The sequence below is a fragment of the Leptonychotes weddellii genome, chromosome 10 (genome assembly GCF_054177405.1).
Source record: "Leptonychotes weddellii isolate Sample4059 chromosome 10, ASM5417740v2, whole genome shotgun sequence".
In the NCBI taxonomy this organism is placed as follows: Eukaryota; Metazoa; Chordata; class Mammalia; order Carnivora; family Phocidae; genus Leptonychotes; species Leptonychotes weddellii.
The window spans coordinates 79,575,407-79,598,021 of record NC_138378.1 but is presented as its reverse complement, the minus strand read 5'-3'; the positions used below and the strand labels follow the sequence as shown (position 1 = coordinate 79,598,021).

At 44.6% G+C, this 22,615-nt stretch overlaps 1 protein-coding gene across 1 annotated transcript in view; it reads left to right on the top strand.

Annotated features, from left to right (window-relative positions):
* TACR1 (tachykinin receptor 1) overlaps positions 1-22,615 on the top strand; it is a 146,393-nt gene that overhangs the window by 50,654 nt on the left and 73,124 nt on the right. Inside the window, exon 2 of the mRNA XM_081796645.1 lies at positions 21,410-21,604. Coding sequence (XP_081652771.1) covers positions 21,410-21,604 — 195 coding nt within the window. The remainder of the gene's footprint in view (positions 1-21,409; positions 21,605-22,615) is intronic.

Sequence of the window (22,615 nt, the reverse complement as noted above, 5' to 3'; positions counted from 1 at the left end):
CACCTCCCTCATGGAGTACTGTGATGCCAAACATTCCAGGCAATGCCTCAGTCAATGTTAACTAATACAAAAAGTGTCAACACTTGGGATTTGAGGAAGCACCCTTCCCTGATTTTTCTCCTTTTTATATTTGTTTGGTTATTTCCATGAAAATTTTAGAAAGAGAAGAGTTAAATGTGTGGGCTCAAATTTCCATTTTGTTCCAGAAGTTCTAAAGTAATTGTTCTGAAATGAAAGCTGATCAATTCATTCCCTGATTTAAATCTTTGAATGGTCATCCATGTCAAAGAGGGTAAAATTCAAGTTTGTTGGTGGGATTAACAAGGCTACTTGAGATGGAGCCCACGTTCTGACCTTTTCTCTAACCTTGTCGTTTCTTGTACCCCAGGCTCCAGCCCGACCAGACCTCCTGGCTCATTGTGGTAATTCACATCACAGGGCCTCTGCTTATTTGGAACTTTCCACCTGAAAGCCCTCCACCTTTCCCCTTCTCAAACCCCTGTGCACTTCATTTGCTCTATTGCAATTCTGAAGGCTTGCTTCAGAGATCATCTCCTCTAGGAAGCCTGGAATTATACCAACGGACCCCCCCCGCCCACCACCACCACCGCTTGGTATTCACACTGCTCCCAGTGCAGGCTTCTCTACTATGTGCCTGTGAGGCTTTACTCCCAACTGCCATGATTATTGCAATCAACTTGGGAGCTTACTCTCAATACAAATGATGGTTCTGGAAGATTCTAATTCATTAGCTAGGAGGGTCCAGGAATCCATATATTTATAAAACAACTGAAGTGATTCTGAGGACCAGCCAGCTTTGGGTTAATAATACATCCTCTCTGGTTAACCTGTCCTCCTTTGTGGTTAACGTGCCCTCCTGTCTGGTTAACTCACCTTCCCCTCTGGTTAGCATGCCCTCCTCTCTCTAATAGGCCAGGAATTCCATTAGATCAGGCTCCATGTCTTACCTGTCTTGTGTCTCAGGCACCTTGTCCACCGACCCTGTCTTGTGTCCACAGCTCCAGGCATTGAGAAATGTGTTACAAGAATGAATGAATGAATGACTAAATCCCCTCTTCCCTAAATGCAGGAGCCTCCAGCCTCTTAGGTGTGTTCATCCTTTCTCGCTCATTGCTTTTACCCACCTCCATTTGATTTTCAGGGACTTACCTAAAGAGTTTAAATGTGAGACAGGAGCCATTGTTTTTAGTTTGGCAACATACACCACACTCATTCACCAAGCTCACTGTAAACCTTCTGTCTTCTTGAGAAAGGAGGCTCAGGAGATCAGAGGGACTATATTGTAACAGCCTTCTCCTGAGACTTAAATATTTGGCAACTTTAAGGTTGGCTTGAGGATTGCATGAAGAATGAAAAAAATGAACAGCCAGAAAGCATGTGCCAACACTTTAAATGGACTTAATAATGTGCTAGACGGGACATGGGAATAAGGTTGAGGATGCTAAGACTGAGCCCAACTCCCCTCCAAGAGCCTCCAACTGCTGTGTTACTTTAGGCAAGTCATTAGCCACTCAGAACCTCAGGGTCCTCATCCATAAAAGAAGGGTAAAATAGGCTCATCACAGTGTTGTTATGAGAATAAAACGGAAGAGTATATATGAAAGCACCAAGTAGACTACAGTAAATGTTGCAGCGGAACAGTAGAGAGCAGCCCACAAGCCTGGGCTCGGACTCGGGTGGGACACAGCAGACAGTGGGGTCTACAGCTGCAGGAAACTTCAGAGTCCAGTCTAGCAAGCACACTGCAGTTTCAGGAGGTATGAAAACCAGACTGTTAAGACAGACCAAGCAGGCTACCTTCTAGGATATCCAGGACTCCTCATGGGGAGATGGTGTAACACATTTCTAGCACATAGAAGAGCTCTTCAGGGAAAGGCTCATACCTCACTCATCTGTAGTCTTAATGCCTAGCCAAGTGCCTGAGAGAGGACCAGTAAGTATTTGTACACTGAATAGTGGGAGGGCAAAGGCACAGCTTGACAGCATTTCTCCCTTGTTCTTTCTTACTTCCTTGGTCCTCCAGACTATGTGTGATGGAATAAGTTGATATTTACTGAGGATCGTATGAGACATTTAGTCCATGCCCCTGCCTCCACGCCTGGATGAGGTTAAGCCATCCCAGACACAGCTCTGTCTCCTGTGCTCTCAGGTATCTAGAGTTCACCCAGTTACCCACCACCCTACCACTACCCCCTACCCCACCCTCACCCCTGGCATGGAGACTTTGAGCTTCCTGCTCTCAGATAAAGTCATCAGTGTTGCAAAGCACCTCTGTTAAGGAGGGATTCTTGTTGGAGACGCAAGTCCTGTTTGATGTAGCAAGGAAAGTTTATCTTTTAAAGCTCTGACTGTTTTCTGAGGAGGATGGGTCCCATTCTGAGTTAGTTTTGCTCTACTGAAACCCAATAGATCTGGATTTGCAAGCTGGGGGAGCTGGGAGGTTTCCATATTCTAAAAGGAGAATGACTTGAGATCTCTGGGGCAATCCAAGAGGAGATGAAAGAGGAAGAGGTGGCCAACAAGATGATGTGAGTTACCCAGGGCCCCTTGTGTGATCTCTAAATCCCCAGTTCTTACTAGACTCACCAACCAGTGAAGAGAGAATTTTGCATCCAGGTGCCTGAGGAGGAAAAAGAGATAATGTATGCATTTAAGAACTAGCCACAACAGGAACCGTGAGAAGAGAGACCTTGAGAATCTCCATATATATCATGGGTAGGGCTGAGATTATAAAAACTGAGAGTTTAATCCAGATCCGTCTGGACCACTGAAGGGCAGAGCAGAGTCTTCTCAAGTGACTCCTGCATCCTCAGAATTTGCTGTCCTTCTTGCCAGCACCATAATAAATGCACAAATAACATGCGACTTGGCCTTGTCCTCAAGGAGTTGACGGTCTCATTGTACAGACAAGATATAAAGCCAATGGACACCAGGCTTTCAGGGTGCACTTTATTTTCTGTAAAAAAAAAAAAATGATACAGGTGATTAGAGAAAGGCCTTGAGAAGGGCTCCTTGAGGGTCACCCTGAATTGCATCTTACAAGGCAGAAACAGGATTGGTTTGGCAGAATATGGGAACAGCCTTTTCAAGAGCTCCCTGTCAGAAGCTCCTCCAACAGACCAGCCAGGAAGTGCCCAAGCAGACAAAAGCAGCTCTGTCCCCTGCTCAGTGAAAGCACAGGCCTCTCAGGATCTGCCTGTCAACTTCGCAAGCACATTTTGCTTCCTTTTTCCTTATGATGACTTTTGAAAAACATTTCTCCAGGCGGACATTTACCTGCCTCTGCTCTTTTTCCAAAACAAAACAAAAACAAGCAACAACAAAACACAACAGAACTCTTTGGTGCCACTTCCTGCACCCCACTGTCATGTTGGCCTTTCCGAATCACCTTGAGTAGGCAGGCCCGGACCTCCCACCCAGCCCCTGGGATCAATAGATGTCTACACACAATACTGAGGAAAGGGCACATACTGCATGGAGCACTGGGTGTTATACGAAAACAATGAATCGTGGATCACTACATCAAAAACTAATGATGTATAGTATGGTGACTAACATAACATAATAAAATAAAATTTAAAAAAAAAATTCTAAGTTGCAGACTTCCAAAAGCTAATGGGTGAGATTGAGTGTTTCCCTTTCCACTGTGGCCTGCAAAGGTAGAGATAATCTTACAGAATCCAGAAAATGACTGCTCCATATCACAGGACTTCAATTTTCATTTTAATGGAAATATGTTGATTTAAAAGGAATAAGAACAGATTTCTGAATTATAGGTTTTCTCTCCCCATTAACAACCTGGGTGTGCCTCTAGCTTTAATGGGCTACATTTTTATTCTAGTCTGTTGGGAGACGTTGACCAGGGCTCTTGTGTTACCTAATGTCCAAAAGTATTTACCTCTTGGCCTCACTGCTTTCCCCCTCTGAATGAGATGTTAGTATCTTGCCTGTGTCTCAAATAAACTTACAGTTCGTGTTCTTATTTCTGCCCTGGTGGAGCCTCTCAAATCTCTTATCTTCAGCTCAACAGGAAGGAGATTACTTTGTTACAGAATATTGAACACTGATGATTTACTTGTTTATATACAGGAGGAAGAAAGCTCTAAAATATTCGGTTTCGTGTACAATAGCTCCTGATTCTCAGGGTGGGGGAGAGGGGGACCCAGCGTGGCTGAAGTGCATTGGAAGATGACGCTTTACACAACTTCCCAGAGCAGAGAGGAAAGGACCTAAGCCCTCGGGTCAGACAGAGGTAACCGGACCCATAGCTACACCTTTGTGGCCACAGTGGGGAGGCCCCCAGCACAGATTCTCCTTTGCTGTCTCATTTTAACAGAAAAACTGCGGGTGCTGGAGTCAGGCAACCCGGGCTCAAATCCCACCAGATCTCTGCCTCCAGCCTAATAGGCCTATTGGAGATGCACCCCGTGCCCCAGCTCCTCACTAGCAATGTCACCTTGGGCAAATCATTTAATTGCTTTGTACCTCCGTTTCCTAATGAGTAAAACATGGACAATAATACCTAGGGGACAGCGCCTTTAGAGGACACAAAAGCCATGAAGCGTCCAGCATGATGCCTGGGCAGACCATTTTTCAGACAGCCTCTACTGCATGTTTAAACAAATGCTCATTTCGTTTCCCTTTCCTTTGGAAGGCTAAATTAACACTTTAACTGTTGAGTGCAGGGGTGGGCAAACTCTGGCTGAAGGGCCAAATCCATCCAGCCGTCTGCTTTTATATACTAAGCGTCACTGGGACAGGTTGCTTGTGGCTGCTTTCACTCTGTGACAGTGAGCTGAGTGGTTGCAATAAGACTATATGGCCCACAAAATCAACAATATTGACTGTTTGACCCTTTAAAAAAACGTTTGCCCCCACCGCCCGACCCAGGCCAGTGGAAGGAGACTGGGTTTTAGAGAAACAGCGGCTCCAGTGTTTATCAAGTGTGAGGCATTGTGTGGGAGGTAAATGTCCTGAACCAGCCTCCCCATCCATCCAGTGAGGATGGTATTCCCAGCCTCAGAGGGCTGGGGTGAGCAGTCAGCAACAGAAAATAGATAAAGCATCCTAGCGCTGTGGCTCATTCTTCCTCTTTTTCTTTCATTTCATAAATGGAGGAAAGACAAAAATCATCATTTTGGAGTGAGAAGAGGCCTTAGAAGTGGTCTGCTTCAGCCTGGGAGTTCTTCAAACTGAGCCTCCTCCCAGAAACTCTGATTTGGTAGATCTAAAGAAGGGTGATGGCATCTAGCTTTTGTTTGCAGTTCCTTGGCTAACTGATGAGCAGTCCGGTGCGGAGGCAGTGATCTAGTCCACCCCGACACTCTGCAAGGGGGTGGGGGGAGGCCAGTCAGCAAGCACGGAGCCATTGCAGCCTCCAAGGCCCCTGGTCCCGGGCGCAAGCCTGTCACCTTGGCTCATAGAGAAGGGAAAGCCTGCTTCTGCTCATTCCTCCCATCCAAGCAAGGAGGCATAGCAGATGGACTTCTTAATGCCTGCAGATGCTTCATTCAGACTCTTAGCAGCCTGTCCTTTCTGCAGTTCTTCTTGAGGCCTGAATAACAGAACCCTGAGGACACAGGGGACTGTGATGTTATTACCAAGCATCATTCTTCTGCCTCTCACTACTGAGTACGTGTCCTGGGAGGTTGTGAAGATGGGAGGCAGAAGGTCTAAGATGACCCCAAAGCTGTCATACACCAAGAGTGGTCTCTTCAAGGTGTAAACCTGGCCACCCTACTTCTCACCTTAAGAACATACAATGGCTTCCCGTTTCCATCTGGGTAAAGACACCTCCCCACCCTGCCCACTGCTCTGGAACTAGGCTACCCGGAGATTCACACTGCTTAGGAACAATATGACAGTGGATGCATTAATCTCTCTGTGACTCAGTTTCTTCATATGTGAAATGTAGGTCATAATAGATTCTTCTTTGGGTTGTTATGAAGATTAAATGAGTTCATATATGTAAAGCCCTTAAAAATAGCACCTGGTACAGAGTAAGCAGCCAGTGGTACTAGCTGTTATTATATCTCACACCATTCTTCCTCTCACTGCCTGTGCTCCAGTACCTGGAACATACCAGTCTCTCTCCCACCACAGGACCTTTGCACATGCTATTCCCTATCTCCCTCTGGAATGACTCCACTCCCATGTCACTCTTCACCTACCAGATCCAACTTACTTTGTAGGTCTCAGCTCAAACGTCACTTCCTCAGAAACCTTTTCCTGACCCCCAAGGCTGTCCAGATCCTCCTTATTACATAATCTTATGGCCCTTTTTCTTATTACAGCTATAATTGAACATTTCTTTGTAGGTTTAGTTGATTACCATCTTTCACCTAGAGTTCCCTAAGATCAGGGGTGGTATTTATGATCCCTGCCTCTGCATCCCCAGACCCTGCCATAGTGCCTGGCTTATTCTAGTTTGTTATTTACAAGTGCTAAATTCTGGTATCAGTTGGAATTCACATCAGCTAAGAGTAACCGAGGCCTGATTACTATTTTTAAACACACAAAGGTTTATTCTATTACATAAAATAATCCCAGAGGGAGGCAGGTTGACATTGTAAGGATGCCAGAGGCATGCAAATGCCAGACTTACCTGAAAGGCAGCGGCCCGAGGAGAACAGGTATGATGGCTCTGTGAAACTATCAGACACCTGGATGCCTTCTCCTTTTGCTCTCCCATGCGTGGCCTCCATTCTCACATTACCTCATGGTCCAAAGTGACCACTGAAATTCCAATCATTGCACGCATGTCTTAGGCAGCAAAAAAGGCTGAGAGGAGAAGGGAGAAAGATACTCTCTCCTAGAACTCTTACACAACCTTCCACTTACATCTGTTTGGCCAGAACTGGCGTGACTCAAATTAAGGTTTTGTTACTGAGGATGAGGGAGAGAACAAAAGTTTGGGTGGGTCCACCAGCTGGCTCTGCTCTAGACAGTGATTAGATATCATATCCCAGAGGATGATGAACTGGATATCTGATATAAAAGGCATTGTGCTCAGAGATTCTGAAGGGGGCACTGCTTTCCCAGAGGAGGAGTGGATGGTATCTGACCCACTGGCTACCCAGAAGTAAACAGCTGTAAATGGATGAGACTTGACAGCAAAGACATGTTGGCACTAGTAGAAATCCAACCATTATTATCCCAGGTGTTTTAATGGACTCCTCCATTCCCTTTCTGGACCTTACCCCATCTCTCATCCTCACATCATCACCAACCCTCCGTTAAAGATGGAGTCCAAGAGAGATAGGCAAGGGGGGGGGGGTTGGGGATGGAGAAGTAATTTTCTGCACATTACTTGATATCAGAACAACATTTCTTCATGTTGACCCCACCATGTTAAAAAATACATATATATCAAATCTGTTGAAGCATTGTCCCATTTCATTTCAGGTGGGGAACCAGGCTTGGTGACAGGGCTGCAGTGAGATTCCAGGAACCACTTGGAATATAAACCATCCAGCTTCTTTTAAAACACTAGCTCCCAGGGTGCCTGGGTGGCTCAGTGGTTAAGCATCTGCCTTCGGCTCAGGTCAGGATCCCAGGGTCCTGGGACCGAGCCCCACATCGGGCTCCCTGCTCAGCGGGAAGCCTGCTTCTCCCTCTCCCACTCCCCCTGCTTGTGTTCCCTCTCTCACTGTGTCTCTCTCTCTGTCAAAAATAAATAAATAAAATCTTTTTTTTTTAAAAGATTTTATTTATTTTTATTTGAGAGAGCGAGAATGAGAGAGAGAGAGAGCATGAGAGGGGGGAGGGTCAGAGGGAGAAGCAAGCTCCTCGCTGAGCAGTGAGCCCAATGCGGGACTCGATCCCGGGACTCCAGGATCATGACCTGAGCCGAAGGCAGTCGCTTAACCGACTGAGCCACCCAGGCACCCAAAATCTTAAAAAAAAAAAAAAAAAGACACTAGCTCCTGAAGTGACCCATGACCATCTTGGTCAGTCAGCCAGTCAACCAGGGGATTGCAACCACTCAGAGTAAATAGACAAAAAAAAAAAAAAAAAAGGAAGGAAGAAAGCAAGCAAGCAAGGAAATAGAGACCTCAAAGCTGGCTGGGTAGTCATGAAACAAACAAAGCCATTGAAGCTGTTTAAACAAATGTCTTTAATCTGTTTGTGACACCTGTCGCCTAGGCACAGAAAAGGTCCCAGAAGGTCAGAGCCCTTCAAGTCTCAGTGGGAGAGAGAATCCTTTCACACACACCCTCTCCCAGGGCATTGCAAAGCTGGGCATAAATCATTGTCTTTTCTGTTTGCAGTTACCTTTATCAGAAAAATCCCATTTTAATTAATTTAATCAGCCCTCCAAGTTGTTTTTTGGTAATAGAGGTTGGTACTAATGAGTTTGTTGCTGGAAATCAGTCTCCTGATCTTCTAAATCTGGGCATGAGATGAAAAGGCAGGTGTCTCTTTACAGTGAGCATCCACTGCCAAGGCTGGACCCCACTCTGCTCCTTGAAAGTGCTTCCCCGTGACGCTGGCGGAGGTGGCGGGGGGGAGGCGGGGGGATAGGCCTGCCTAGTCCAGAGGGTGGGCTCATTGCTGTGGACACAGAAGGACCTGTCTTCTTCCCCCTTCACCTAAAAATGTTCAGGTGGCCACATCTAGCAGAGAAGAGCAGGAAAACAGAGTTCTTGGGCATGAAGCCGTGTGGGTACCCAAGAGTGTCTTTAGTTTTCTCCCAGCTGCACTAGCTCTTCCCTCCTATTTGCTGATCTAAACAGGTGACACTTTTTCAATTTTATCTAAAGTCCCCCCACCTTCCCTCAACCCAATTTCTTCCCCTAGCCCTTCCAATATAGAAATTCCGGAGCCACCACTGGCTTTAAGCACAACTTGGCCTTAAACTTGACCTTGATTTTTCATGCTTGGTGTCCTCCTGTGTCTAGTGAAGGGACCAGACTAAACAACCTCTAATCCCCCTCCCCACCCTAACAGCCTCCATAGTCACTGAGGTCCTGTGGGCCATCAGCATGCAAGCACCATGGACATACTCACCTGATCCATGGCCCGAGGGGCTTCTAGTTAGAAGTTACAGTAGACCTATCAATTTCCTGAGGGACGATATAAACTGGCAGTTAGGACATCCTTATCTGCTGAGGTCCCTGCCTGAGCCAGTGTGGGCACCACAGGTTCCCTAGAGAGTTAGCCAGGCTCTGCTCTGCTGTCATCCACCCCCCATTGTCCGTGATCTCTCAAAAGCTCCGAAGGTGACAGAACACGCCTGGATGAGTTGCCTTTTTGCCCTGTCTTTCTGGGGCCTGTCTGGGGAGTCTGCCTAATAGTGCCTCTCTAGTAATTATAAACCCTTAATTTTTTATTTTCTTATTTGATCCTCCCAATGCACACATGAGTTGGAAAAGTGAAAGCCCCTGTTATGAAAGTGACCCTTTCTGATGGGAGTGAGGGGGCTTTGAGAGCCGTGGGGTGAGAGGTCCTGTGAGGTGGGACAGGGGTGAAGGAGGGACAGCCTTCGGGAGCTGGGAGCAGAGGCACCTCGGGGCCAAGACTCACAGCCAAACCTGCACTCTGACCTCACGGAACATCTATAGAAATTGCTTGCCAATAAGGACACTAAGTCTCGGAGAGGAGATGATTTGCGAGAAGCTCACACCAGTCAGTGCCGAAAAATTTAAAAACTAGACGTCAGTTCTCTCTGACTTCTACTCCAAGGGGATTTGGGTTTTGTTACTGTGTGGCACCAGTAAGTGCCAATGCCAAGGCCTCTGGCCTGGGCTCTATGAGAAGGAAGTGAGGGCCAAGCCCCTTGGAGCTCAGACCTACACGTCCCGAGGGAACAACCAACCCTCAGAAGGCCAGAGAAGAAGGCTGGACAGAGGACTCAGGAAATGTGGGGCGGTGGGCCGTGCCCTGTCAGATGATGTGCCGGGGCCCCTCTCCACAAGCCCCTGTCCTGTCAACCCCTGCCCTCTCCATGCACCTCCTTCTTGCTTGTGAAGGTGCTTTCTCCCGTGCAACGCCCACACTCACAGCCTGTGTGCCCTCTCCTCTGACAACACCCCGCTAGTTCCCGGTATCACAGTAGCTCTCTGGTGGGCCTCTAATGAGTCTCAGAAATGAGATTTGCAAAAAAGACAGTGAAACGGGATGCTATGTGGAGGGGGAGGCCTAGGGGACAAGGAGAGGATGAATCAGGCTCCTCTTAACCAGAGAAGTGGGGTCTTGGGGTCTGATGCCGGGAGACTATTCATTCCAGCAAACCCTAAGAGGGTCTGTTGTGTAGCTGGCCAAAGTTCAGTGCCCCTTCACCAGTCTGTGACATCACGCTTCAGCAATTGCCATGCTTAAATGTCTCAGTGGAATTCACACACGGGAACTGTGGGGAATGAACACTACTGCTCCTGTTTATATTTTTCCCGTGAAATACTATTTAAGCTGTAAATTGAGCTCTTCCATTCTAGACAACGGCTAGTAAGCTGACGCTGCAGCCTCGTTGGCCTTTTGCCATTTGACTACCTCTGGGCACCTGACCGGGGATCCAGGCAGTTGCGCTGATGGTTTATGCAGCTGAAGTGTGTGTTGCGCTGGGCACCCGGGCTTAAGCTAGGCACTGAGACTCTGAGAAGACACCGAGTTGCCTCTGGGAGTGTGCATTACAAAGATGTCCTTCCTTCACTGGGAGAAAACTGACACTCCGGGAAATCACTCTGAGAGAGATTAAGGGGCTGAAAAAGCAGTAAGAGCAAAGGGGAGAGTAAAAGAGGTATGTTCTGTGCGGAGCACTCCTTGAGAAGAAGAAAGTCATAATTCAGGCAGCAGGGTCTCCAGCTCCGGCCATGCAGACTGAGGAAGCCCACCATCAGCAGCGGGACAGGCCACTGGGTGGTCTGTAAACACAGGCCTGAGGAATGTTTACTTTCTGGAAAGCATGTTTGTCTCTCCTGGGCTCTGGCTCTGTTTGGCAGCCCTGGTCCCAGCATCCTCCATATGTTCCCTTGGAGGCTAGCGTCCCCTCTGGGCACTGTCATCAACAGAGACCACATGACTGTATCCTTCCTCACTCAATCCTCTATCCTTGTTTTCCCATCAAGATCTGCAAGGAGCAAACTCAGAGGCCAACATCTGCTTGCTTAGTAGAGGGGGACATTAAGTCAGTGAGTGGGTGGTCACCACGGGCTTATGTTGTGCCTTGTCAGAGATTCAAAAGAATAGAAGATGCATTACTTGCTCCTTCCTGAGAAGCATCTCATAAAATGTTAGAAGTGATTATAAACAAGCCATTTTTTTTCAGGTCACCAGACCTTTGTATATGCTCTTGCCTCCTGCAAGGAAGTATGTTGCATACAGCTCTATATAGATGTACACACCGACTCATCCTTCAGGGTCACATTTAAATATCACCTCCACTGGGAAACTTCCCTGGCCTCTCTGCCCAGGCCAAAATGGCCTCCCGTCTGCTCCATGCCTCCTACACGTTGTAACTTTCCTGCCACACACAACACATTGCATCTGCACTACAATACAAGGATAAACCTCTCCCTCTAGACAGACTTCTTCACAACAGGGAGATACTGAGCTCTTACCTGACACATCGAAGGGGATCACATATGTTTATTGAATGAATGAATAAAAAAACGCATGAATATACAGGTTTATACGTGTAGAGAAGAGAAGACCGCACCCATTGTTGGCAGTAGGTCTGAGAGTCCTGGATAGTGCCATGATATAAAAGCAAAGCAAAAGGGTGGGGAGGAGGACAAAGCAAAGCAGAGGCTCTGAAGCCAGACGGCCAAGTTCAAACCCAGCGCCACCACTTGGTGGATGAGTTACTTGACCTCTCTGTCTGTTTCCTCATTTGGAAATTGGGGGTCATAACAGTAGCCTGCCTCAAAGAGTTGGTGAAAGGTAAAATGAGTTCATACACAGAAAGCACAGAGAATGGAGCCTGGCATTTCTCAAATGCTCAGTATGTTAGCTAGGTGTTTCTCTAAGGGAACAGAGTAAGAGAGAAGCTTTCCCTTTATCTCCTCCTGTATTCTTTGAATTTTTACACCAAATAATTCGATAATAAAACAATAAAAAATAAAAATAAGATCAGAACTTCTGCTTTCAGCCAAATGGCAGACTAGATATCCTGATTGATGATCTTGAAATTAAAAAATTCTGGATATGATACTATATATGCATGCAAACTTCTTAAATGCATTCATTTTCTTGCAAGTAAATCAGGAATACTGAGGTAAAAAAAAAATTTTTTCAGATTTTATTTATTTATTTGAGAGAGAGAGAGAATGAGAGAGAGAGCACGAGAGTGGGGAGTGTCAGAGGAAAAAGCAGACTCCCTGATGAGCAGGGAGCCTGATGTGGGACTTGATCTTGGGACTCCAGGATCATGACCCGAGCCAAAGGCAGTCACTTAACCAACTGAGCCACCCAGGCACCCTAGGTAAAAATTTAAATGAGGTCAGGAATTCTAATTATTGGACAGAGTAGTGAAGCTAGTTTTTGTTCTGAGGGTATTTGATCTTGACTTTGACTCACAGGTTAAGGTACAGGGCTAAGACCCAAAGCCTAGGACCTTCCTGTCGTGGGTTGTCTAACAGGATAAATTTTCTTAAAGTTGAGAAGCAAAGGGCTACACCCTCAGTGTAAAAAAAAAAAAAAAAAAGACCTGTAAATAAATGCCTGTCCTTCCAGGGACCATAAGGAAAATTGTTCATCTCTAACCTTGGTGCAGAGTAAATAGAAAGAAAAAAAAAAATCTGAAAGTTTGCAGCAGAAAAGGAGTCCACACATGGGTACGCAGGCCAAATTCGTATCAGTTGATTGATCTAAAAAAAAAAAAAATCTCACACAGAAATCTAGTTCACAGTGGTCCCAGCCTGGAAGTGTTCCCAGGTTCTTGGCAGAAACTACTGCAAATCTCGGAAGGAACCTACCTTCCACCCAGGCATCAATGAATTCTCACAGATAAAGTTCCAAGGAAAATAAGCAGGATGCAGTCAAAATGAAACAGATAATGAAACAGATGAGTGTGAGTGAGAACCTGCAGAGACAGACCCAGGGAGACTTAAGTTATTGGAGTTAACAGAGACAGAATATAAACTATGTGTATTATGTATAAAGAAATTAAAAAAAGAAGCTATAAAGAAGAAGCTTGAAAATATGAGGACCAAGTGAAAAATACAAAGAATGATCAAACATGTTGAAAAATAAGCAAGTCAAAATTATAAAAATGAAAAATGATAAGAGTTGAAATGTAAATTAATAAACAGTTCTAATAATAGATTAGATATGCTGGAGAAAGTCCATGAACTGGAAGATTGATCCAAAATAAGTATCCAGAATGTAGCACAAAGACACAAAAAGACAGATTTAAGAGAAAAAAACTAAGTTGTCTAAGTTAGTAAATAAGTGGTCTCTTTTACCAAATTTAAATACTGCAAAATTGCAGTCCACTCCAAGTTCATACCAGTCCATTCTGAGAGTACAAATTATTTACTAAAAAATAGAGATCTATCAAAAGATTTTTCCCACAAGTGAAAATATTCCTAAGAGCAATTCAAGAATTCCAAAATTAAATTGTGCACACCTTAGAGCTTTCATTGTTTACTTTGTGCAGTTCCTCTCTTGCCTTTTTAGGGTTACGTTTCAGGGTCTTTTTACTTACCAGATTTGTATTAAAAAATTATCATTTTCTAAAAGCTTCAGAAGCTCATATTTTGGGATGCTCCATTAAAAAGATTGGCATTTAAGGGGCACCTGGGTGGCTCCTTTGGTTAAGCTTCTGCCTTCAGCTCAGGTCATGATCTCGGGGTCCTGAGACTGAGTCCCGCATTGGGCTCCCTGCTCAGCGGGGATCTGCTTGTCCCTCTCCCTCTCCCTTTCCCTCTGTGATCTCTCTTGCTCTCTCTCAAATAAATAAATAAAATATTTTTTAAAAAATATTTGATTAAAGATATTCAATTAATTTTAAACAAAATGCAACCAAGACTTAGAGGACTCAGGGGCAAAAAGTTTAGTATTATTATGTAGGTTAATTCACAAAACAGTTTGTCAAAGGCTTAAACACTTCCAAAAGCCTATTGAAGTATACTTTTGTATTCATTATCAACTTTACTAACAAAAAAGAAAAAAATTAGTTCAGTTACTCTGCACCTACAAAAATTTTTATAAATTTCAACAACTTCAGCTTCTATTTTGATTGGTAAAATACCAGAACTTGTTTGGCAAGTTATATGTCTCCAAGTATATTTCTGTTCCATAGGTTTCTTATTTTCATAAGGACATTATTTTTACCACATTGTATTCATATTAGTATCAAAACAAAACAATTTATCTTCACTGTCGAAATTTGAAATGAATTCATGATAATATTAACAATGTCAGTTGTTTCTACTTCCCAAAACTTTGATTCCATGAATTATATTATGAAATAATTGAACCATTATTGAAATTACCTGATTTCCTATTTGAAAAATCTGATGACAGTGATATAAAATTAGAATCGTTTAGCTATTTGCCAAGTCCTCTGCTAACTGAGCCAAGATACTAATAGCTATCACTTGATCTTTTGTACATGCACAAGAAAAATTAGAACTGAAAATTAGTGAAATTAATTTAGAACAGTCATTTAATCTAAATGAAAAGTCATGCTTCACAGAGTAATGGGCAAACACACCATTTTCACTGCATATGTCAACGTCTTTGGACGCATTTGGCTTAAAGTAACTACTAACTTTTTGGTGTGGATGTTGCTGCTTCTTTAGCAGATTGGTGTTCTCTGGTTTCCACATGTTCAGTGGTAACACTGAGGCTCCATAGAAGGTAAATGTCTACAATCCCTGTGTGCAGGTCACACATTCATCATTAATTTTAATGAAAAGCAGAAATCAAGCCTATAATTTTTCATTAAACTTACACTTTTGTTTGTTTATAACTTATTGCTATCAAAGAGCTTTTTTAAGTAAGAAAGCACTATCAGCCAATCAGTCAATAAAATAAATAGTCGTGGATTTGCATGTACAATAAAAGGCAAAATCACAGTAGCAAGGGTGTCCAAATTACTCTTTACAGTAGAATTGTTCAGCCTCCATTCTGCTCATGTTAGTGATAATTTTCCAGGCTTCACATCAACCCTGCCACCCATGCTGTGGTGACCTGGGCATTACAAGGCTGCAGGCAGAGGACACAGCATAACTGTTTATCAGGGGGTTGACGGGACCAGCAGCTTTGAACAATAGTCCCACCACTACCTAAGTCCAAGTGCACCTCATTTCATCAGTGATTATCCCACCTGAAGTACTTGAGTGGGCAATATTATCAGGGCTGGGATTAGAGTAGGGCAAGTGAGGCATTCACTTTGGGTGCAAAATTTAAGGTGGCACAAATAATTCAGCAATCAAAATAAAAAATATTTTAAAATATAAAAAATGAATGCAAAAAATCTACACTTAGAATATCCAAAGACAGGATCCAACTCTGCACTTGTACAACCAACAGTGAGTGCCTCACTCACAGGATCCTGCCTTTATCTGGTGAAAAAAGGAGGTCTGTGGGAGAAGAGAGGCTGCCCTGGAGGACAAGGAGAAGGAGGTGGGAACATGCCATTCTATGAATCCCCCCCTCACCCCACCCTTCCATCCCAGTTGCCTCTGCTTTAAGTTTTCATGCAAATCTGGCCCCACCTCTGCAGGCAGAAGCCTTCAGGATACTGTACTCGGTTTGGATCTTTACTGCTTTTTTTCCCCATAGTTCGTTTCAGGCCTTAGTCATGTGTACTTTTATGGCAGCCCTGGCTGGAGACTCTATATCTGAATCACCTTTGAACCACATGGATCCTCTGATCACACATGGGTCAGGATGGCTCAGACATCAGTTAGCTACATCTCTCCTTCAGTTAACTCTAAATTGTCCCAGGCTCTCAGCTCCATCTGTCTTTGCACCTATTTCTTATGGTTTTGTTGACTGTGCCGTTGCTGTCAGCTGGCACTTTTTTAAAATGAATCTGACAATGCTGTGAATCTATGTTGGGCTGAGAGGCCAGAAACTCGTGCTTCTTAGAACTGTGCATAACATAGTGGTGGGGACTCAAGGGGCTTTGCCATTAACAAAAATGTTTTGGTAGTATGTGAACTTCAGGTCACTTCTGTTGGCTGCACAAAGACCTCTTTGGTTATAGTTGTGTGATGCTTGAGCTTAGTTGAGTGGACAAAGTTATGGTCACGTGATCTGTCTAAATGAGGGTTTTGATGATTAAAGAAAGGTCCTAGGAGAGAACCCCAACTGATGCCCCAGCAGGTGTTCTCTGAGATGGAATGGGGTGGGAAGTAGGAGGGGAAAGGATGGAGCAGCCTCTTGTTCAGAAGAAGAGCTGGAGGGAGATGCCACGTAGTGAGACTGAATTCTCTACATAGTGGTCAGCGTGGAAGTTAGTCAACAAATACTTATTGAGAATTTGTGTAAGGGCTTAATGTCAAGAGATGGGAAATTCTGAAGACCCAGGTCCAGTGAAGTCCTTCCTGCAGGATGATCCTGGATGTTTGTATCACAGAAAACACTGAGCAATAATTATTCCCCCGTAATAGTCTCACATATGTTCAGACTGGGAAGAATGAAGGTAGAGTAAGAATGTAGTTCTCCTACTGCATTTATTTTTATTCAACAACCATTTATGGAGCCCCTGCTATATACCAAGAAATTTCATATTCATTTATTCAATTAAGCTTTCATTGAGTTTTTACTATGTCCTGGGCACTGAGGGAAGCCAAGGAAACCAGCTTGAAAAAGTCACAGCAACGGCCATCTGCAAAAGATCTGTCAAGGATGAATTAAGACAAGGTAGACAGGCAAATAAACTGAAATGTGGTCCACACAAGGTTAGAGATCTTCACAGCAGGAAAGGCAGGGCACCTAAACCCAGTCACAGGATGTGATAAATGGGCCAAGCCATGAAAATAAGTAGGAGCCAGCCAGAAGATCAAGGGGTAAAAACATCATGGGTTAGTGACCACTGTACTCAGACAAGCGGCTAGATTCTGGAGTCATGAATGGTGGCTGACCACTTTACTAGCTCCTTGTGGGCTATAAGATCTATCCACCCAATGAGCTTTAGTCTTAGAGTCCTCCATTTGCCAAAGCTAAAGAGTGTTTCTGAAGAGTACACCATGTTCTCCTACGGTTTTTATTCCTCCTGTTCTTCACTTCCTATCAACTAGACCAAGGATCAACAAACTGTGGCCCTAGGCCAAGCACGGCCCCCACCAGTTTTGTAAATTGTCTCACTGGCACACAGTCACGCCCAAGACAGTTGCCTTGTCTGCTTTCACACTACAAAGGCAGAGTTGAGTAGTTATGACAGAAACTGTGTGGGCCACAAAGCTTAGAATATTTACCATCTGGCCCTTTACGGGAAAAGTTCGCCAACCTTTGAGCTAGACTACAGCAGCCATGCTCTCAGCTGTCACTATTCCTTGTCATTTGAACCCAGGCGGATGTAGTCCCTTGACGGAAACCATCCTGGGAGGGAGTGAGTGGGGATGAGGGAGAGTGGGGACTGGAACCGGAGGGAGGGCCTGGGAGGTGAGATCTCTTGGCAGAGGAAAGACATCCTCTCTGCCAGGTGATTTAGGACTAGTGTAAGAGGACATATTATGAGGATACTGGGGCTTATCAGAAGATTGGATTCTGGGCGCCTGGGTGGCTCAGTCGTTAAGCGTCTGCCTTCGGCTCAGGTCATGATCCCAGGGTCCTGGGATCAAGTCCCACATTGGGCTCCCTGCTCGGCAGGAAGCCTGCTTCTCGCTCTCCCACTCCCCCTGCTTGTGTTCCTGCTCTCGCTATCTCTCTCTCTGTCAAATAAATAAATAAAATCTTTAAAAAAAAAAAAAAGATTGGATTCTTCTTCACTTATTGTTTCACTCTGCCTTTAAAAAAAAATGTGCAGCCTTATATTTTGCCAGATTTCAGAGACTCTATGGAGAATTCTTTTTATAAAGCATGATCATGCAAGGGGAGGATAGCACCTCAGATGTTTGAGCTGGGAGGCCACATACAATTCAAATCAGAGCCACCAGCCCTCCGTGGGACTGGAACAACCTGAAGTGGAGAACATAATCCACATCCCACACAGCCCCCGGACCCCTTTCTTTGGCAGCCTGATGATTAATGCATAAACCAGAAAGACAATTCATTGACTGCCTTCTGGTCTCTTGAGCACAATGCAGTCAATAAATATTTATTGAATCCATTTTCCCAAGGCTTGCGGCACTTCCTCAATGATAAGTCATAACTGAATAAGCAAGAATTGTTCAGGGTGGTTACAAATAAATATATAAAGGTATGTTAATGGAATCCAAGCTAGGAATGGTCAGCAGGAAAGAAAATATGCATCCGTCTATGGACAAGTTATCCCAGGGGTATTAGATATGGGGTGTAAGGAAAAAGCATGTCACATAAGCTCCAGAAGTGAGAATCTCCAAAGAAAGAAGGAAGAAAGGTAAAAAAGAAGAAAGGCATAGAGAAAGATCTACAAATGACTCTATTTTGAACAAATGAAAATACGATTTTTAGGGCCAACCTTTTGTATTCTCTCTGGCTTTATGCGGGTAACACTTTCATCTGTCACTGAAATGGCTCCTCCACTCAAGAAATGGCAGAGTTAACTGAAATGGGCTCCCAAATTGTAATTTTTGCAATAAAGTTAAAATATGACTTTCTGCAACCTGTTTGGAGCTATAGCACCAGTATGCTGATGCAGTTCCCCTTAAGCCCCAGTCACGTTAGATTTTGAATGGTGTCTTGCCAATTTGGGCACGGGCATGGGTGTTAAGGTACATTTATTTAAGACTGAATGCTTATCCTGAGTTAAAAGCAAATTAAAATCTTGCGTGTGAGATAATATTAAAAGGGGGCGATGTAATTAGCACATTCTCCTTTGTGCAGTCTCCTCAAGCTCCTGTGGAGCCTGAGAAGGCACAGCTACAGTGAGAGCAGAAGCCTGGATGGTGCTGGCAAGGAAAGGCTTCTGCATGGCTAGGTGTCCAGCTTTGTAGGGGGAAGATCTTGCCTCTGGGAAATGATCCAGTAAGCCAGCCTACAATTAATGACCATCTAGGTCCAGCCCTTCACCGAATTGGAAAGGACATTAGTAGCTGCACAGTTCACCTCCATTGGCTCTGATTCTGCATTCCCTGTCCACCGCCGCTCCATGACTGAAGAGGAAATCAGTGCTCCATTGGCTTCAGGCAGCAAGAAAGAGGCAGATCCAGGAGGGAAATCACGACGTCTCAGGGTTCTTTTCAGGAGACCACCCCAAGGATGGAAGGGCATCAGGTCTATGGTCCCTTAGGGTAACCTAAAGAAGACAGACAGTGTTTGATTCATGGCATTTTGAGAGTTGTCTTTGCCCGTCTGGTGCTGTAGACAATAGCTGAATGATAGGCTTTATGGCCACCAACTCAACCGAGGAAACTTGCCCAAAGATTTATGGCGTACTGCTCACCCCCACCAAAATATCTGTTCCAAGTCTCTTCCGAATTCCACTCTCTCCTGACTTCTAGACCGCCTGCCCATTTTTTCCAAAAGAGGCAGAAAGAAGAGATTCTGAGGGTTTTCTTCTGGAAGGTTATCACTTCTAATCATATATGTGAAGGCTGACATGAGGTACCCTAGTATCCAACCTCCACACACTGAACAGCTTCAGTGGCATCACTAGAAAAGACCAGAGAAGAAAACCCAGGTCGCTAGCAAGAAAATGTGAAGAAAGGTGTTTTAAAGTTTAGAATTATAAAAGGTCACTCAAAGAAGCCTTCACAAAAACTGAGCCATCAAGCTTCCCAGACAGGGAGTCAGATCTGATCATAACATGATGAAGAGAGGAAGGCTCTGAATGCTTCTTTCCCTTCCAGCTGGATGCCCAGCAGACTTGTCCCAAATCCAGCTAAATGCACCTCTTTAAGCGCCTCCAACAGTCCCCCTGCCATACCAAGACTTGATTGCCTCTGCCGCCTCCGTGAGGCTCTAAGGCATTTATCAGATTACCAGTTGAGGTCACATATCCTACTGTCGTGTTTTGTGGTTGCCTATTTATGCGCCTACTCTCCCCAGAGAAATTAGAAGCTTGGAGCCGAGAAGGAAAAGCTGTGTTCTGCATGCGGCAGGTGCCCAGTGCGAATTTGTAGAGCACATGCTGAGTGAAATTGCTTTACTTATAACCGTGGCCCCAGTTCTAGCCTACAGATCCTAGGAGTCCAAAGGGTGTAGAAAAAGAATTATGTGGAATTATGTGCATCCAGCTGACAGCTGGGCTGCTATTTGTCTGCTCTTTTCCGAAGTCTCCATTGGCCATTCCGTCCCACAGAAGCCAGAAATAACTGCATATCAGAGAATCAAATGTAAGGTTTTGTCCGGTAATATTTAAACCCCAAAGGCAGTGTGAGACATAATTTCTACTCTGACAAAGGATACATATTTTAAGGGATGGATCCATAAACTTTGCAAGAAAAAATACACAGAGTAAGATGCCTTTTAAAACGGAGGATTCAGAATTGATGTGATTGTAATTGATATGAAATGTTGATTGGAATATTTATTCCTAAGATTTCTGCTACATTTCAGAGGTGGCACAAATTCAAACGTGTGGACACACTCATTCGGGGCTCCATCCCAGGGGAGAGGACATGGGGGAGTGGCTCCAAGTCCTGAGTCATCATTCACGTTTCTTCCCCCTTCCTGCAAATGAGGTTTCATCCACCCTGGACTTTAATATACCCAAGTGTGTCTGTCTCAGCAGGTGGAGACTGTTTCTCCCCGTGAGGTATGCCTTGGTAGCCACACACTGACTTCTAGATGTTCAAAGAACGGATGAAGATTTCACCTGGAGCTGATGTTTTCTCTTAGGCTACTTCTTTCTCACACACACACTCATTGTTCCTCACATTGGAGAGACCAATATAAGATTGTTAGCCTCTTCAATTGCCACATAAGAACTTTTAAAAACCACTATTTCTATCAACATCATTCCTTAATCCAAAAAGGATAACGACAGCGTTTATATTGAATAAATTGACAACATTTTTCTTGTCCTTCTAATTCTACTGTATCCCTCTGATCTATACTTGGTTATCATGTCCCCAGCATGAGCATTCTAATGATGAAAACGTCTCTCCTGGAATGTTGCTAGATGGGTTCTAAATATTTAAAAACCTGGTTGTCTTTTCCTATGGATTTTAGGGTTTTATGTCCTAGGAGTCATAAAATTTAAGGATAGAATATGCAAAAAGGATCAGAAAATAGTAATAAAAATCATCAGAAGTCAAAGGTTTCCCTGGAGTTTTTCGTTGGTAGGGACAGTGCTAATTGCCAATGCAAATTTTGGTGACCAAATCAGAAATTTATCCTTTCTTCTCTGTTCCAGGTACATGGCCATCATCCATCCCCTCCAGCCCCGGCTGTCAGCCACGGCCACCAAGGTGGTCATCTGTGTCATCTGGGTCCTGGCTCTCCTACTGGCCTTCCCCCAGGGCTACTACTCAACCACAGAGACCATGCCCAACAGAGTGGTGTGTATGATTGAATGGCCAGAGCATCCCGACAAGATTTACGAGAAAGTGTGAGTAGGAATGACTCCCCAGTGGTGCCTTCTTTGTCTTTTCTTGTTTCTTCTTTCTTTCCATGCTCTTTTGTTGGTTGGGATTTAGTGTCTTTCTGTAAGCATTTCTTCATAACCACTCTGATATCAAGTTGATGTGTCCATCATTATCAAGGGACTCTTATCTCCCAAATACTACTCTGGACTTCAAATGAAGATTAGAAAAATGTGGGACCTGGATCCTGTTATAGCCTACCGTCCAGGTGTTCTTCCATCTCCTCCGTGGGTCGCCAGTGACTCTGCCCTGCCAGTGTCTACATTGCTTTGCCTGGGAGCTCTTTCCTCACCTACAGAACGCCGCTCTGCCCTCTTGCTCAGCATGCCAGAGGTGGGGGAATTATCCCCTGCTCCCAGCAGCTCTCAACAACAGATAGGAACCGGTGTATGAATACCCCAGCTCCCTCAGCCCACAGGTGGAATGTCTCTGAGGTGTGTGTTTTACACTGTGTCCAAGGTTTTGTGTTGGGGTGAAGCTCCAGTCACCCCAGCGGCAGCTGGCTCGATGACACACCCTTCCTTGTATCACTGCCCTACTCCCTACTGGTGTTTCTTTCTCCTTCTAACTAAGTCACTTGCACTTGAATCTTTATCTCAGGATGTGCCTCTGGGGAAAACCAAGCCACAGCACCTGTCTTCCAGGGTCTTCTAGGTGGAGAAATAAGATACACATTCAAATGCATGGGAAGGCAAAGCCAGTACAATGAGACCTTATGAATTACAAGTTTCCCTACAAAGCAGGCCTGCTTATCTTCGGGGGCCTGACTGATCTCATTTAAGGGTTTTCAAAGAAATCCTGGCAATTTTCTCCAAGACTTCTCCTAGAGGCAACACTGAAATGGCTTATTCTTTGTTTTGTTCTGCTCAGGTAAGTGGCAATGTGACATTTATATTACCATCAGTTTTCTGGGCTCAGAGCACATTGACAATGTGGGTCCTTTTGAAAGTTCTCTATAATCCTCCTATCTCGGGTTT